This window comes from Dermacentor albipictus, chromosome 1 (assembly GCF_038994185.2).
Source record: "Dermacentor albipictus isolate Rhodes 1998 colony chromosome 1, USDA_Dalb.pri_finalv2, whole genome shotgun sequence".
Classification (NCBI taxonomy): Eukaryota; Metazoa; Arthropoda; class Arachnida; order Ixodida; family Ixodidae; genus Dermacentor; species Dermacentor albipictus.
Window position 1 is genome coordinate 48,285,817 of NC_091821.1, and position 18,709 is coordinate 48,304,525.

The following is an 18,709-nucleotide window of genomic DNA, read 5'->3' on the forward strand; positions in this document are numbered from 1 at the left end:
TATATGTTAAAAAACTTACATGTGTATGACATTTGTTCATCTTATTAATTCACTATTCGAAAATTGTGGCCGACAGCCCATCACACAGCCCGTACGATAAACAATGCATACTTATGAAAAACTTTTAACCGATCCAATAAATAGTCTTTTCTGCATGCTGTCTGTAGCCAGTCAGTAGCGCGTTGCTGCAATTACTAATTACCATAAAAGCTCTTTGCCCACCTTGTTTATCTTGCATCCTAACAAACATGCACTTTTGAACGATCGCGCATAAATATCGCTAGAAAAGCTACTAAGGAGCGGTGTCTAATTAAGGACTTAATTTAATAGCTTGTTCGCACGCAAAAAACCCTCCACGAATGGGCTGTCTTCGTTAACTACCAAACACGACAGTAAACTTTACTATAGCCAAACTAGTGGCTAATCATGAAGCGTTCTTCCGTGCGAAAACAAACGAATTGGCCCCGACTAGAGATCGCTAGCTAAATTTGCATAAGACTACGTGAATTGTGTCCGCATTAACAGAAACAAGCTGTCAAAGTTCTGCGTAATATTCTAGTGGGCAATCACTTGCTCAGTACCTGTAAATAATACCATAAAATTGGAGTGATGATCACTTTTAATCCCATTCCCAACACAATGATGAGTTTCTCGCGTCAGTGACATTTCATATGGCTTCTTTCCATTTTGTTGTAGTAATGGCCGTAAACAACTACAATAGCATGAGCAGCGTATAGCTTAGTAGTAACTGATATGAAGGGTTGTGTGAATACGATAATATTCTAGTGCAACTACTGCACACTTCATCACTGAGGATTGTTTTAAGCCTACACTAAAAAAAGGGTACAGTGGCCATAATCAGCATTCTCAGAATTACCAACAATATACTAACACATAAAAAAGCGATATTCATGGAGAATGATGGACGAACGAACGCAACAACGGACAGAATGTTTCGCCTTACAGCGCGGCTTCTTTAATGAGTCTGAAAGCACATACGCACCAAGTGACAAAGCTTACTGGCCTTCTTATTTCAGGGGATTTCTCTCAGGCTACCTTGTAATGAAATCTCCGCGACTGAAAATGTCACCAGTCTTCGTTATCATCGTGGCACTCTTCAGACGTTACATCCGGTGAGCCTTATGGTTACGCTGCTCTATCTCTCTTCCCATCTCTCTCTCTCTCTCTCTCTCTCTCTCTCTCTCTCTCTCTCTCTCTTTTCATACGCTTTCTTCTTGCTCCAAGCTTCTCAATATACGGCTGAAACTGTTCTAACGTGCATAAGCAAGTAACATGCAAAGTTACTGGCCTGTCCACAAAATTTAGTGTCATTGTAGCATTATTTGAGCTTCGGCTTGTTGTGATCCTATCACTTCAAAAGTTGATTTATTCATGTGAAAAGTTAACACTGTATAAGGTGTGGCATAACCAGAGCGACAATATCTAGTGAGAGAACAGCTCGCATGAATCAATGCACGAGAAAGCGGTGCCTAGACCCCTCACTGACAGTCTCAATGTAATTGCTCGCAGGCTGATTGTGCCAATGGCGGCAGTCATGGGCTTCATCTACATCCTACCGGCTGTGATTGACGGTCCGATGATGAGAGAACACAGGCATTCCTTCGAAGACCCCTGCGACAAGAACTGGTGGAAGATGTTCACGATGACACAAAACTACGTTGAGCGCTTCAGTGACTTGGTGAGCAGCTGCATTGCCGAAAGAAATCAACACCGCGCCCAGCACAAAGGAAGCACACGAAAGCAGCAGTTTCGAAGTTTGGTTCCGCACATAAAGCACTTCCCGCCTCTGTGTATCAGCCCATATTCCGAGACAGCAATCGTAAACCTGTCATGCCCACTTTCTGGTTGTATTTATCTTTACCTTATAGTATACAGCCCACGAGAAAAGTTTGACACAATTATTTTTTCATGCAGACTAGCAAAAATTATGCATGATCTCAGACGTCTTGGAAATAAGCCAAACCTACTCTGGCTGGCCCGACAGCTCTATCTCAGCGACAGCGGGGTGGTTAATTTTGGTAACTGGCGATAGATGCTTTGGAATACATCCACTTTTCGAGTCCGCTTATCGGTGTAGGGAAGAAACGCGCGTGATTCTAAATTGCAGCCTCATCACCTGCTAGGAGCTACAATGGTGGGAAGTATAATCGACACCAAGTCGCTTCGATGGAGTCGTCCGTTCAAACCAATAACCAGTTTAGTTTTCCGCAGCATGTCTGAAGGCGACGCCTACGAAGCGCGCGATCCCACCGCTGAGGAGTAATTTCGCACCGTTTCGAGCACTCTCCAGTCAAAGCAGAAGACTACACGCAAGGAAGTGCGTTGCATTCACTCGAATCTTGTTTCCCGTGACGTCTGCGATTTTCTTATCCAAACGAAAAAGTTAATACTCGCAAGGTTAGGTAATTAGTCCTCAGTAAATAACTCATCGGGTAATTAAGCATAATGAAGTACTCTGAAATGCGCAAGCTAGGTCTTTACGAACAGTGCAGCAATGGTTCTCAGAATGAAAGCATGGGAATTAACGTTCTTGAACTGCTGAATGGATTATAAGGGACGCCAGACTCGGGGGCTTCAGATGAATTCTAATCAAGTGGCACTGTTTGATGTGCATCTGAATGTAAGTACTTTAAAGAGTTAACTGCTGGGCTAGTTGGTGATCTTGCATACTGAAAAGACGTTGCGCCAAAAAAAAACAGCACACACAAGAAAGACGACGACACCACGGGTGCTACTTCAACTGTTTAATGAGGGTGAAAGCACTCGATATATATAGCCCTTCACAACACCGCGCATGCGTGCAAGGCAACATGGAGTACAAGGTTTTATCAGAGTAGGCGCGGTAAAAACTTCAGCTTAGCATCGTAAAGAAAAACCAACGTATCACTAACACAGTTCGGACCCGCTGTGTTAGTGATACGTCGTTTTCGTTTTTTTTTTTACGATGCTGAGCTGAAGTTTCTATCGCGCCTACTCTGATAAAACCTTGTACTCCATATTGCCTTGTACGCATGCGCGGTGTTGTGGAGGGCCACATATGTCGAGTGCTTTCACCCTCATTAAACAGTTGAAGTAGCGCCCGTGGTGTCGTCGTCTTTCTTGTGTGTGTTGTTTTTTTGGCGCAAAATCTTTTCAGAATGTAAGTACACACGCGTTCTTGCATCCCGCAGCTATCAAATGCGGCCGGCGTGGCCGCGAATCCAACCCGTGACCTCGTACTCAGCAGCCGAACGCCATACAGCAGGGGAACCGTCGCGCCGATTCAGCAATACGTTTAATTATGCGTGGATTGCTGACATATTTTTCAAAGGCGTAGCTTAAATTACGATGGGGGCACCGTAAATGGGACGCCAATGATCTCGAATTTTAAGTCATTTTGATGTAGTCCCTCGGAGCACGTCTGCATTAGTATTTATTGCGATAGCAATTATATGGACATTCCAGGCGCACTTCTGCCGTCGCCGTCGCCGTAAGGTTCCGTATAAAGTACAAGGGTGATAAAATCGTCACTGCGCGCCGTGTGCTGTAGGTGCGAGTGAAAGCGTGCGAGGGTGAGCCAACGATCGCTACTCAATCTCGCGCACGCAAGCGAGAAAAGCGGGGAGGAAGCGCGCCGTCTTCCGTTGCACGCAAGGATCCGGGGGTGCGTTTTACTCGCGCGCCCGCCCGGGCCGCTGTATCTTGTAAGCCCTCTGCGACGGGGACAGAATTCGCAGCGTGCTCTGTTTTCGCCGCTAGAAACAACGTTATTTGACCAAGGAATTCGGGCACGTAGGTCCCAGGGTCCCCGCACGATCCCCTCTGCACAACACGTTTGTGAGTTCATGGAGTTCCATGACGCGGGCGGCCCGGTCAGGGGCGACAGTCTGCCTTGCCGGGTACGTCGAGCGCAGAAGGGTCTCCCATTCCTCCCATGTGGTCAGAAAGCTCGCATTGGTTCGAGACGCAGCACGAAGGTCAATTCATTCGCTGCTGCTACCGCGCTTACTCACTCCAGCGTTTTGACCGCGAGTTTCCACGGTCATCGAGCGAGATGTGTTCATGTTTGCTTGTGCGTGTGTGACACCGTGCTTGTTAATTTAGTTTACAAGCTTGTGCGCCTATGTTTACAAGCTTATGCGCCCGATAAAACTACTATCCTTACTTCGTACAGCAAATTCAGAGCGCGAACTACTGCGACATAAGCTAAGGCTAAGGTTAAGCCTTCTAAAACTAGTACAGCGCAACATAGAAAGGAAGAGACAAGCCGAGCCGGCCAGATGATGGAACAGAGCGCTCTGTTCCTTCAGCTGGTCGCCTCGGCTTGTCTCTTGCCTTCTATGTTGCGCGGTACCTGTTTTAGAATCCAATACCAACTCGTCCAATCCTCAACCCTAGTAAACTTAAGCTTTAGCTTGTGTCCCAATAGTTCGCGCTCAGAATTGAGCCATGCTTCCATACCAAATCGCACATTTTTCACTTTTGTTCGTATAGCTAGCTGTCCACTAATTTGCTATCACAATCAATGCTTTGTTTTCGGGCGAAACTGCGACTTTTTTTTGCAAGAACTGCAGCCGGAAGCTACTTAGGTGATGGTGAGTTTTAACCAGCAATGCCACCTAACATTCCTTCCCCGAGAGATGCGCCATACATCTCAACGCAGTATTAGCAATTTCTGACACATCGTTAGAGGCATGCAGCTTTGCGCTAAAGCTTTGAGCGGTTTATATTTGTGCATATTGTTACTGTTACAAAGTACATTCGAATAGCTGGCTATTTACAACGCTTACGAAAACATGTTCAGGTCGCACAGCTCCTGGTTTAAATGGTGTTACTGTCGGCGAATCTAAGTCGTAACCTTCCTCTTCTTCTCACGCAGTGCGTACCTCATTTCTGGTACGTTGCCGTTGACTACCAACTTGCAATTGTCAGCACCATCATTTTGGCTGCCATAATGCCTAAGTAAGTAGACAATCAAGCATTATCTGTGTTTTTTTGGTGACTGAATTCTCTGCCTATTTTGGCACACCTATTCATTCTATTGCTGAAATGGGGTTCTGCGCACTAATTAACATTATAAATAAATACAAAGATAATGTGTTGACCACGCCCTGATTTGTATATGCAACGAAACGGAACACAGTGCTCAGGAATGTGCAGATGAAAGCAAACCAGAAATACATATGAAGTAGCTCGGGTGGAACTGTTGTAAGTTGTCAGCCAGAACACGGCTAACCGTGCACTTCGGCAACGCGAACGTTGCATTTCTTTTTTTTTTAGTTATCTAATGTGCAGAGCTACCAAAAATATTTCCGATTTAGACTCCTTGCAGATGTAGAATGGGACATAAACTTCTGAGACACTTATAGATAAAAGAGAAACTCGAGGCTATGCCCTCAACCAACAAGTGCTTAATATGAGAACAGTTTTTCGCTGCCCGCTCATGTTACCACATAATTCCTCTCACACAAGCACGGCAGCACGACCTTATCGATGCTGCCCACCGCAGCCGTGATCTGTGCCCTCGGTACATCAATATTAAATGAGAGGAGCACTAAGCACTAAGTAGGCGCGAAGCCGAAATCAGATGGCCTTTTGTCCCTGCAAGAAATATTAGCCTTTGACTCAGCCTAGTTTTGTCAAGTTCACAAACAAATGCCGGCATGTCGCTGACATGTGTATGGTCACTTAGCCACAAGACCCATGGCCCACTCCAGAACCATGCTGCCAAGTGGAAATATAGTTCAGCTGTAGAAGCCTAACGGTGGTTGTGTTTAACAGTCGACGCCGGGGCAGTGGCCCAATTACGATAGCCAACAATTCGACTAAGAAAATTCCGTTCGGTCTCGAACCATCCTGACGCGACGCAGTAGGCCTTTGACTTTATTTCTCCCACATATACGGTGTGCAATATGTGATGAGGAAGCCAAGGTAAAAGCGGCACGTCAGGCATCTTGAGTGGCCCCACCTCCCTAATCGCTTCAACAAAAATGACCAATGAAGCTTATTCAGACACCTATCACGTGTAGCAAAGTAACATCTGGAAATAAACATTTGAGCAGGTGAGAATAGGTAAAAATATATACTCCTAAAGACCCCGCCCTCACATTATCGCGTTTCATTCATTGCCGACTGTATAATATTGTGTCACTTTCCTTTTTTTCAGGTGGCCTAAGGCGTGCATGTGGCTAATGGGCGTCATTGTGGTTGCCTCGTCACTGGCCACTCTGATACAGACTTACGTCATTGACGCACTGCCATTCGGCCTCATCGTAACCACCGACCTGAAGTAAGTGTCCGAGGCACGTTCCCCTGGTGAAACACAGAATACGTGCCGAGTGGCAACTCAGTTTTATACGGGCACTTTGCCAGCAAATAGATCGCGCAATTTTATACCCTACCGACTCTTTCCGGCATCGGAGTCGCATTTATATGTGCTAAGTCTCGGTGCATGGGCCGTATAACGTAAAACTATTCCAATATGTTTTTATTCCAATCTCCTGACGTCAAATTTGCGTAACCGCCGACGCAAGCATCGGGCGGTCACGCGCAGGGTTGTCTGAACAAACAAATCAAATGCTCCCCTCGTTGATAGGAGATCACTTTTGTTTGCTTGAAAAACGAATAACATTGCCTGCACTGAGCGGCTTGTCTTTTATCTAATTGGCTCACAAGAGGCGAGGAGCATGCGCAAGTGGAGAACGATTCGGTGGGGCCGAGACACTGCACTGAATATTGATAACCGGATGAAGAGCGTAGTGCCGGCGTCTGCGATTGGTCAGTTTTCTCTTGCTTAGCTTGCGGTGGCTCGTCGTCAACCGCGGCGGCATGCAACGGAAGCTTAAGAATGAAGCTAAAATGGATCCTCAGCAAAAAAGAGTTGGCAGAACGAGGTCGTAAATGTGCCGAAAGTTATCGAAAACGTTACACGGCCACGCAAAAGGTTTTATTACACGCAGATACACCCATGCTCTCTGGCAGGGGCTAGTAGCCAGTGCCGGAGCGATGGGCGGCCGCCATATTTTATTCCTTTCGGAACGGGGCAGCCTGTGACTATTCAGAAGAAAATTCAGTTTTGTTCGGCATATTAATGCATATTTAACGCGTACGCGTCACTTGACGCGGTAAGTTGCCTACCCTAGGCTGGGGGAAGGGAGAAGGGGAAGAGAGAGAAGGGAGAGAGAAAGAGGGTACAGAGACGTGCACTGACAGTACTTTAGTCAAAGCCGCTCGTGCAAACCAGACGCTCTCACAAAGCTCAAAAGTGCCTTCACTGCCTTATGAGCCGATGATCGGTGGGGATGGTGCTCTAGTACTGTCTGGTACAATGCCATTGCAATGTCACCAGAAAAGTCTGAAGCTATTGTGTTCACAAAGCGTAGTGGCTCACGCTACGTTGTGAACGTCGTAAACCCTTCGATATTATACACTGCGAAACACAGGTTCACAGGAGGTTTTTTCACAGGAGCATAAGATGGCAGCCTCGCGTACAAAATTTAGAGATCAGCACTTTCTTCAATACCGTCCGAAGGCTTTCCTACAGTTCAAGTGGATAATATCTGCTGACCTTATGAAGCAGTTGTGTCGACACAACACAGGTTCCTCGGCATTGTCGTTGACCGTAGTTTGATCTAGTCAGAGTACATCGTTATTCTAAGGTGGCGGTTAAGTGGCTTTCCTCCAATTTTTCTATTAGTACCAGACGTGAAATGGGGTCCGCCTGAGCACTACATCCCCCCCCCCCCAAGAAAATTGCACCCTTTGGTGCTTACATTGTCCCTAAACAACAGTCTTCATCCATCTTCTGTGCCTTTTCTTCCTTCAAAACTGCGCGCCCGATACTTCCATGTCACGAACGGCATACGCGCTAGCAGCGTGGCATAGCATTCTTGACAGGAAGGTAACGAACGCAGAGGTTCCAAGAAAGGAAAGAGAAAGGCGGACAAAACAAGGAACGAAAGGACAAGATATGCCCCAACGGGTTTAAGCTTTAACATTTTTACGGTGTACCTACTGCACATTTTCAAGCTCTTTTTGTGGGCTATGTAAGGTATAGCATCGTGACTAGTGTTTCAGTGCACGAAAGACGAAAAACAACAAAAAAAGACGACAGGAAAAGGCGCTTACTCACAACTGAAATATTTTATTGAAAGGAAACTGATATAAGCACGCACTAAAACGGGGACTGCGCATGCGTGTCATGGAAAGTGCGTGAAATAGTCAAAGGCAAATCTTGACACTCTTGTTTTCTGTTCCTTTTTTTTTTGAGGCGGTCTAATTATCAAGAAAATCAAATTCCCTATAATTGGCAAGCGCAAGCGATCTTTTGGGACCCGGGCGTTATAGTCTAATACATCCCGTTCGTCAGAAAACATCGCCGGAAAATTACCCCTCCTCTCAAAATTGGGTATGAGTGAGTCGTTGATATTCAGTGGCTCAAAGCTTGCCTTGCAAATACATGAATGTGTAAGAACTAAAAGAAGAAGCAACAAACTCTTGAAATAATCTTCAAACATCACCTGTGACAAGTATCTGGATCCACACTTCCAAGTTGGTCACTTGATGAGCGCAGACATAGGCAAAATATCAATATAATAAATTACTAATTAACAGGGTTGGAATTATAAGCTTTTGAGCTATTCTATTTAGAGCAAATGTTGCAACTGCAGAAGTGAGGCCGAAGAGTAACGGAGTTTTGACTATTTAGCAGAAATCGTCATACTGGCAAGGAGTGTCGAAATACATGTCCCAAAATGCGCCACTAAATAGATCGGCATTTCACCAAATAGATTCCCAGAAGCAGCCTTCGCACGGTTTGGAAAAGTTTTAACGAGAACATCAATACACGTGGTAGCGTATTTTAGGAATGGATCGCTAATCTCACGATCTCTTTTGATAAATACGATTTTATTACCGCCCTGATTCTGCTCCGCAGTTGCAACATACATCCTTAGCAAATATTCAGAAATCTAAGAGGGAAATTTGTTAATTAACTAAATAAAAATTACGATTTCTATACAGGTTCTGTGTCCCTCTCTTTATAATTCCTGGAGCGGTATCGCGCAGGCTGTCACAAGCGGTTTCTTAAAACAAATTATATTCGAATTAAAGGCAAACCACTAAGTGGGCGAACAGGAGCACTGGCAACTGCTCGAAGAGTGCTCTCGTTGGCTCCACCTTCGGAAGAGAACTTTTCTGGCTTGTCGAACTGAAAAGGATCCGCTACCTGCTAATGATGTATCAGTGTTCCCTCTCTTCTGCCGCATCATTGACATGGTGGGCTTTAGGTTGATAGAGCAAAGTAAAGCTTTATACACTCATAAGAGTGCCGCTCAGGCTAATACCCTCACATTTAAAAGGTAAGATTGAATCATTGATGTGGACAAGTTTTCATATTTGGTGACTTTTTTATGGCAAGTAAACATACTCATAGCAATGACAGATTACGCGAAAAATGCATTAAATTAACTTGTATCGCTATCGCTATCAAACCTCTCGTGTCAGATACATGGGTGCAAAGCAGGTGGTCCAAGTTAATGTACAGTTTTAAAACTGCGGCTTCTCTCGATCGTCACTGTAATTTTAGCTCGCGGTCGCGTAGAATAAAACTTTTAGAGCCTTGAGGGTAAGGCTGTTAGCCAAGGGACAAATGGGCAAGCTTAAGGGTGTAAAGATTTTTACTGCGTCCGCTCCTCTGACGTTTCGTGCCGCCCTGAACGCGCAGGAGGATCTCCGATGTGCAGACCGAGATCTACATCAAGCCGCACTCGCACGCCGCCACTTTATTCGTGGGCGTGATTTTCGGCGTCCTGGCGGCGCGGCGGCATCGGCTGTCGCGACTCGTCCAGGGCGCTGCCTGGGCCGCGGCCGCTGTCCTCGCGCTGGCCGCGCTGCTCGGCGTGCGGACGTGGTCGGTCGGCCGCCAGCCGGAAAGGCTTGAGTCGGCGTTCTACGGGGGTTTGCACCGCGTCTCCTGGGCGCTGGGCATCGCGTGGGTCATGTACGCCTGCGCCACGGGCCGTGGAGGCTTCGTCACCAAGATCCTCGCCTGGCCCATCATGTATCCGCTGGGAAGGCTGTCGTTCGCGCTATACCTGGTGCATCTCCTCGTACTGGGCTCCACGACAGTACTGGGGCGAGAGCTCACCAGTCAGCAGCCGTTCCTACACGTGAGTTGGTTTCTTTTTAAATTATTTCTTCACTGGAAGGTCAGAAAAAAATGTATTAAAATGGTGGCTGGAGGCTTGTTTGGGAATGTGGAATTAGGGAAGGCAGATAGGGCTAATATGTGAGGAAACGTGTTTTCGACTAGTGCATCTATGTTTATATAGTTCCAAGAGCAAGCTTTTTCAAAACAACAGCAGCAAAGGAGAATGCAATAAGGTGAGCGCTGACAGAGAGAGAGTGACCGAATTATTCAGTCATTAAAAGAGAAGAAAGTCTTCCTCAGGACGGTTTCTATGGCCTGCGCATGGTCGTGGAAAAAACAGCGGGATGAGGAAAACGTGATGGAGTGTAAAGAAGAAAACCGCAACCGCAATACCGAAGTATAACAAGGGAAGCACAGAAGGCGCTTACAACATGGCATCAAATGAAGCATCGGCCTTGATGTGCTTAATAATGAATCGATTACATTTTTAAGAGGCTACAGTTACGCTAGTTGTCTTCATTTTACTATAGCCTCCCCTGACCTTACATGCGGTATTAGATGGTGCATAGATTATGAGGCACGGGGTACTGACCACTACCCAATTCTCATAGCGCATCCCCCCATGCACCCGGCAAGATCTCCTACAGTAACTAAACGTACTAATTGGCAACTATTTCGAGAATACAATTCTGCGGTACTGAACCAAGTAGATGACCTGGACACGTTCATGTCATCGGTACTTAGTAATTACTCCGAGGCTACGCGATACACAACTGTTCCGGAAGGACAATACAGTGTCGACGCAGACTATGAACGACTCCAAACAGTTAGACGGAAAGCAGAGCGTCGGTTTCGTCGTTCCGGACAGCTTGAAGATTATCGAGAAAGTCAAGCTGCATACCGAAAATCTAACCAGGACATGCAAAAACTGGGACAGCAACGGTGGCGTGAGTTATGTAAGTCACTTACCCCCTTCACTCCCTTACCGAAAATCTGGAAGTCAATAAATGCCCTTGGCCCTCCGGTATCATAATGTACTCCCTTCAAAAGCCTTGCTACAGATCTTACCATAAGAAGCCAACACTGACACCAAGAACAACATAGGGGAAATTACTTGTGCTTAATAAATGAAATAAAGAAACAATAAATTATTGAAAATCAAAGTGGATGAAAAAAGAAGTTGCCGCAGGTGGGGAACGATCCCACAATCTTTGAAAATGTGGGATCGAGACCCACGAGGGTCTCGAATCCGGCAACATTGATTCCTTCCAGTAGCATGCGTGGGTTTATTGACCTGTTGCCTTCACCCAAAAAAGATCACGTTCTCGTGACGCCTGCGGCAGAAAGGATGTGCTACATCTGCCACCAAGGTCTGTGGGTCGTGGCGCTGGCTAACCCTCCCTATATATATATATATATATATATATATATATATATATATATATATATATATATATATATATATATATATATATATATATATATATATATATATATATATATATATATATATATATATATATATATATATATATATATATATACGGTTCTACTAGGAAACATGAGCCCCCAAGTAAGTGGATGGGCAAACGGCGCCGTGGTAGCTACATTGGTAGAGCATCGAACGCGAAATGCGTAGTTTGTGGGATCGTTCCCCACCTGCGGCAAGTTGTTTTTTCATCCACTTTCATTTCCATTAATTTATCGTTTCTTTATTTCGTTTATTAAGCACAAGTAATTTCCCCTATGTTGTCTTTGGTGTCAGTGTTTGTGGGCTTCTTGTGATATACGCAGTACTGAACAGTTTAACTCAGGCTAATGAAAGAAAACATAAAGTGATATTACCGTGGGTCCCGGGAAATGCTGGTATAGCAGCAACGAATTAGCGGACTCGTTGGCAAAATCGGTCCATAAACATGCAGAAATTCAACTCATCCATTTATCACCAATGGAGACGAAACGAATATTGAGAGTACTAAAGACGGCCTTGTGTATGTCAACCTGGTTTAATGAAAATAGTAAGGAATCCATTCTTTACGAAGTGGACCCTCAACTAAAATACCAGCTGGCTGTAGAGCTTTCGAAAAGTACCAATACACTAATTCATCGACTGCGCCTTCGGACAGCATACACCAAGCATTTCCTATGTCACATAAAACGGGATCATTCCCCGGCTTGCTCCTGTGGTCACGACGATGAGGATGTTCGCCATCTGCTCCTCGAATGTCCCATATATGCGATGCAAAGACGGCAGCTAGAACAAGAGCTACACACCACTGATCCTCACCTGCCTTTCTCACTCGCAAAATTTCTGGGCCCATGATCATCAAAAATAGCACAGCGAAAAGCATTGAACGCACTTCAACATCTTTACGAAGAGACAGGCATCTTTAACAAGTACTAGATATTGCATTGAATAGTCACACAATGTTACTATAACTTGCTTCTAATATTTGTAATTACTCGTGCTTGCATATTACGTGTTACGCTTTTTTTTGTATTCTGTGCGTGCATTACTTTAACTCTGTGTAATTCCCCATCTGTTAATATGCGCATCACATTATACATCCCGGCTATTTGTGTATGTTTGTGACTTTGTTTACAAATTCATTGTGGTGCAACTTGCATTTGAATTTAATATTAGACAGTTTTAGATTAGGGGACGTAAGCGGATAGCGTACGCGAGAACTAGGGGCGACGGTACTGCGCATGCACACACTCAGACGTAGGGGTCTGCGCATGCGCAGTAACGTGGCCCCCAGTTCTTGCGTACGCAAGCCGCTTGCGTCCCCTAACCTAAAACTCTCTATTGTTATGTTCATGGGTGTATAGGACTGTACGCTGTGGATTTCCGACCCTATGACGCGGTTTCTTTTCATTGTCTTATATATATATTTTTTATATTGTTGTTTCCGCTATGCGAAAAGGGGAAGCCATCACCATTATAAGGTTACTACGTCTCTTCCTTTTAATTTCATTTCAATAAAAAAAAGCAGTGGATGTACACATGCATCCTCCAGATGCGCCACTTCTGGTTCTACAACCTCTTCCGCAAGTCGAAGGTCACGTTAGTTAAGAAAGCACGTAAAGTTCGATTGGTCAGGAACGTCGACCTCTCAGAGGCTGCATGAGTAGCCAGCTGCGCAAGAGAAAGAACCAACAGTTTCGCTACTAGCATTATTTTTAAGCAAGTATTGTGTATTTCATCCGTTATTTCGTATAACTGCAATAAATTACAGTAAAGCATAGGTGTGCTATAATATGATACAAAGACAGAGCACAGATATTGCATATTCTTCATACTGTAATGTCATAGACGCACAGCTGGGGATGAGTTGGACGCTAGAAATGCTATAATATGGTCATTCTGCCTTATATGCTTGTGTGCTGCCAGCATGATTCCGTGCAAATGCCCTAACTACATTAATGCTGCGCGCTTTCACTATACCCTATTGCTAGCCAGGTTCAAAACTGACTATGGAATATGAGGGATAAATTAAATTTATTATGCGGTTCTTCATTTATTACATTACAACGTAGCATTGCAAAGCGACATTCGCTTCTTAGCTCCCTTTTTCGAGGAGAGATACCTTTGCAAAAGGAAAGTGTCCGAAGTCGTTTCTTGGCCTTGGCAATGTCCTTAAGTGTGAAACTTCAGGTACGACTGCTTCGGCGCCAAACGCTTCGTTAAGCTGACGGCTAATTAACGAAACAATGCTAGTGGCCTATTTAATAGGTAGACCACTATGCTTAAAACACCTATCAAAACGGTTAAGCTTGTCGCATAAAAGAAGAAAATAGGACTGCAGACGCCGTTTACTATTCTGGTTACGGGGAATCACCGTTGTAATATTCACATTTGGTGGAAAAATGCAATGCAGCGCCGGGTATCCAAAGGTATAGTTAGAACACAAGATTCAGCAGAGGGAAGACTGAAGACAAGCAGTAATTGTATTTGTATCATCCGCCCATCACTATTGCTATCTCAAGGTTCGTGTGTGAGCCACCGGCCACTACATGAACTTTTACTCCATTCTGGAACCAAAGAACCAAAAGATAAGTTTATCGAATAAATACTCATGCAGGGGCACAAAGAAAGACAGTAGGAAGCAAGTATGTAATAAGTACGTAGTTGTGGCGGTAGTAGTAGTAGTAGTAGTAGTAGTAGTAGTAGTAGTAGTAGTAGTAGTTGCAGCAGTACTAAATAATTAGAATAAAATTATGGGGTTTTACTTGCCAAAAACATCATATGATTATGAGGCACGCAGTAGTGAGGGACTCCGGATTAATGCTGACCCCTTGGAGTGCTTTAAAGTGCACCCAATGCCCCCCACGGACGTTTTAGCATTTTGCCATTATTGGAATGCGGCCGCTGCGGAAGGGTTTTGAGCCCGTGACCTCGCGCTTAGCGCAATGCCATAGCCACTAAGCCACTGCGGTGGGTAGTAGAGTACAGGACGAGAGAACAATAACGAACACTTTCAGCATTTCCAACACATTTACCGAATGCCCAGGCTAGTAGTTAGTTAGTTAGTTAGTTAGTTAGTTAGTTAGTTAGTTAGTTAGTTAGTTAGTTAGTTAGTTAGTTAGTTAGTTAGTTAGTTAGTTAGTTAGTTAGTTAGTTAGTTAGTTAGTTAGTTAGTTAGTTAGTTAGCTAGTTAGTTAGTTAGTTAGTTAGTTAGTTAGTTAGTTAGTTAGTTAGTTAGTTAGTTAGTTAGTTAGTTAGTTAGTTAGTTAGTTAGTTAGTTAGTTAGTTAGTTAGTTAGTTAGTAGAGGGGGTACAATAACGAACACTTTCTGTATTTTCAACACATTTACAGAATTCCAGGGTTGCCTAAGCCACGTAGGGTTCGAAGGGCAGCTCTTATCAGGCAGCTGAATACAGCAGATTAAAACAAAAAGCAATAACGGAAAATAAGCGCAGGATACATTGCCCAACTTGCGTCTTAACTTTCTGTGTTATTCGAGGATTGAATAAGACCTACACAGCAGCAAACCATTCCGTCAGAATCACCAGAACAACATCCCCCATGGTTTACTAGAAAAAGAAAGCCCAGTAAAGACAACACCGCTTTGCTCAATTTAAGGCGCCCGTTCAGTAGTTGAAGTGAGTTGGAATAATTATTGTCTTTGTAGACTAAAAGTGCATAAATTGACAGAAAAAGCCTACGTCCAAACGGTGGACATCTCCATAAAGCTAGCAGCATGACCTGCGTCTTTGCATAACAAGCATAATATCAAAGAATTTTGAATGCACAAGCGCACACATGTCCTGAGGATCACTTAAGAAGCGTGTTTTTGTTGACTGAATAACAAAACATAACAACGCAATTGAGCCTCTCTGTGCGTGTGTCCTATATTTCTTGGTTCCATGCATTAGACGAGAATACGGGCCAAATATATCGCCTTTTTAGCCAGCAACCCTTCACCTATAGGTACAGAGAGAGAGGGAGGGAGAGAGATGAAGAGGAAAGACAGGGAGGTTAACCAGATATTAGTCTCCCGTTTGCTACCCTACATTCGGGTTGGGAGATAGGGGTTAGAAAGAGGACCGAGAAGAGAGGGTTGAAAAATGCACACACACAAAGGGCGTTCCAGTTAGAGACGTTCACAAAGGCCGGTAGATCGCAAGAAGCGCAGTAGCACTTGCACGGCCTTCTTCTTTGACGTTAGGTCCTGTCGATGCTGTAGAATTCCTTCTTCCGATAGTGGTCGGTCGTCCAGCTGGTTGAGTTCGTGGCGAAGGGATTCCCTCTGTGGACTGTACTGCGGGCAATGGCACAAAATATGGCCAGTTGATTCTTCATGGCCGCAGTGGTCACAGGTTGCGGTGTCGGTCATCCCTATGCGGAACGCATAGGCTTTGGTAAAAGCAACGCCCAACCACAGTCGATACAAAAGCCGATACAAAAGCTTCACCGTGGTGTCTCCACGGCGAAGCTTTGATGGGACTCGAATGCTTAATGTGGGATCAAGGGAGTATAGTCGGGAATTCCTGAAATGTGGCTCATTCCATTGCGACGAGATGCTCTGGCGAGCAAGCAGGCGGAGCTTCTGTGCTGCGTCAGTTCTAGAACGTGGTACGTGGTGGTCCTCAGTATGGGCTGAACGGGCAGCTTGATCGGCCCGTTCATTGCTGATAATCCCGCAGGGACGTGGAAGCCATTGGAAGGTTATTTCATGGCCTGCATCACTTATAGGGTGCATCGTCTCTGCATGGAATACTAGCTGTTCGTGCGGTCTGCATCGTAAAGGTGACAGTAGAGACTGCAGTACCGCCTTTGAATCGCAGAAGATCGTCCACTTGTGTGGCGGTTCATCACCGATGTAATGGGGAAGGGCGGTAAAGAGTGCTGCGAGCCCTGCTGCCGTCGATGTTGTCGCGTGGTTCGTCTTAAATTTCATGGTTTTAACTTTCGCAGGTATCATGATTGCCGCAGCTGAGCACATATAGGTACAATATTTAACTAGTCTCTGCAGCACGAACAGGTTCGTTAGAGCAACTGGACCCGAAAAATCCAGCTCTGAAAATGTGAAGTCGAAGCTTTCTTCCCGAACCATCCCGCACTTTCCTGACCGTGACCTCCTCAGTGCTGCTGTATTGCGAAATAGCTCGTACAAAAAAAATTAATTACGTCCTCCATGACGGTACGGAACCCCTGTCCCCCATCACCTCAGCCCAATGCTCTAACCATTAGGCCACTTACGCTTGTACAGTGCCGAGGCCAGCTATAGCTCTTTAAGATGACCACAGCATGTGTCGCACATTGCGATGACGTGTGCGGGAGAGCACATAGCGCGCGCGTCAGTTTCCTTTATGCCAAGAAAACGCACGAATGAAATGGGCAGATTTATGGCATTAGACTAACCGCTTCACAAAAACTTCGCTTCTCGCAGATTCCAAGATGTCCATTGGATCTGCATAATTTGGATTTCATTTTTCACGTTGACCATTCCGCTACTGCTGTTGAGGTAGAAACCAAGTAACCTTAACTAAGCGAGCCGACACAAATTAGCACCTTGCACAGTCAACTGCAGTTAGCATTTCAACAAGCCTAAGCATTCATGTCTCGAGTTTGAACCCTTGTGGCTATGCGTGCAACGCTTAGACAAGCGTACTAGGCTATGCAAAGCGTAATATGCTTTGTGCAATAATTCAGTGTCGTGCGCCACCTTAATCTCACTTTCTCCCTTTTTTCCTTTTTTTTTCTTTTCACAGACCCAGATATACTTAGCTTTGGTACTCATGTCGTACGGGTTTGCCATCGTCGTCTACCTCTTCATTGAGTGCCCGGTGGCTGGACTAGACAACACGGCCTTCCAAAAAGTAATGCCGAAGCATGGAAACCAAAGTGCCTCAAAAACCAAGGGCAATGCTCAAGATCTCAAGGCCATCCAGGCTGTTCCCAAGAGCATGGCCAGCACGAACCTCGAGTTTTCTCCTTCGACGCATCAGCTTGCAAACGGATTTCCCGACGTGACTAAACGCTCTGGCAACGGAATCCATCTTAACGGTCAGGTCAATGCAGCTTGGGAAAACGATATAAGCGACAAAGACTCGCAGGCTGATGTTGCCGTGATCTCCATAAAATTCTGAGCGAACGATTGCTGGCATTACTGCGCATAACGCGCTTGGCTCACGCAACGATGCCGTTATTTTCAGGCTAGCGCACGCAAGCACTTCGGCTAGCATGACTCCATGCCACGCTACGCGCAGAGAAGCGCATGCGCTCGTGACGCGACTTGAAGGTGCTTCGCAAATTGGTGTGAATCTTTGCTGTGTTGTTCAGAGATGTAAATATTTTACTGATGAATAGCAATGTGGTGTGTGTATTGATCGTTTTTGCAATGTACAGATTTCCTTTGTGCAGATAGGTCCTCGTTAGATTTTTTTTCCTTGTTGAAAATAAAGTATTCAATAAAATTTTAGTGACATGGGATTCATTTACGGCTACAGTTTGCTGCATTTGTGCAAATTTGGTTTAAAAAAAGAATACATTGGCGTTCTCTTTGATTTTGCAAACAACTTTAAAGCGCCACTCAGTACGTTTTCAACCTTTTAAATAAACATTTTCTTTTATTGATACAATATAAGGAGATGTTGAAGCACACTTTAAGGCGCCGGCTACCCCTTAGCTCTTGAATGGGTATAACGAACGGGTTCAATATTACATATCAGACAACCTTCTCGTCCAAGCACCAGAACTTGCCAAAAAACGTTTTCACAGTAACACTATGACGTAAAAAATACACGGTACATACATTAGACAAGTTAAATAACGCCACAACACTGTAGAAGAAAGTCTCAAAAATACAAATGATACTGTCACCTAATAATACAGTCTCTAGTCAGTGGCTGGTGCATACATGGTGTAAATGCAAATAATACTGCCACCTAACAATATACGCTCTATATAGTTAGCGGTTGGTGCATACATCGTGTAAATGCAAATAATACTGCCACCTAACAATATGGGCTATAGTCAGCGGGTGGTGCATACATCGTGTATATGCAAATAATACTGCCACCTAACAATATAGGCTCTAATCAGCGGGTGG

The 18,709-nt window shown here is 44.8% G+C and overlaps 1 protein-coding gene and 1 long non-coding RNA gene across 4 annotated transcripts in view; one reads left to right on the forward strand and one right to left on the reverse strand.

Moving 5' to 3' along the window:
- The first annotated feature begins 1,595 nt into the window (after positions 1–1,595).
- LOC135905771 (nose resistant to fluoxetine protein 6-like) lies at positions 1,596–17,951 on the forward strand. 3 transcript variants are annotated; one of them, XM_065436826.1, is made up of 5 exons: positions 1,645–1,699; positions 4,880–4,962; positions 6,167–6,289; positions 9,725–10,169; positions 17,370–17,951. In XM_065436826.1, the coding sequence occupies exons 1-5, from the start codon at positions 1,655–1,657 to the stop codon at positions 17,745–17,747; spliced, it is 1,074 nt and encodes a 357-aa protein (XP_065292898.1). In that variant the 5' UTR covers positions 1,645–1,654; the 3' UTR covers positions 17,748–17,951. The 3 variants fall into 3 exon arrangements, with proteins under 3 accessions (XP_070376880.1, XP_065292898.1, XP_065292902.1); XM_065436830.1 differs by lacking the exon at positions 1,645–1,699 and adding an exon at positions 3,088–3,160; XM_070520779.1 differs by lacking the exon at positions 4,880–4,962 and having other exon boundaries at positions 1,596–1,699.
- LOC135905789 (uncharacterized) overlaps positions 10,031–18,709 on the reverse strand; it is a 68,338-nt gene continuing 59,659 nt past the window's right edge. The window contains exon 3 of the long non-coding RNA XR_010565497.1: positions 10,031–10,163. This is a non-coding gene — a long non-coding RNA (uncharacterized lncRNA). The remainder of the gene's footprint in view (positions 10,164–18,709) is intronic.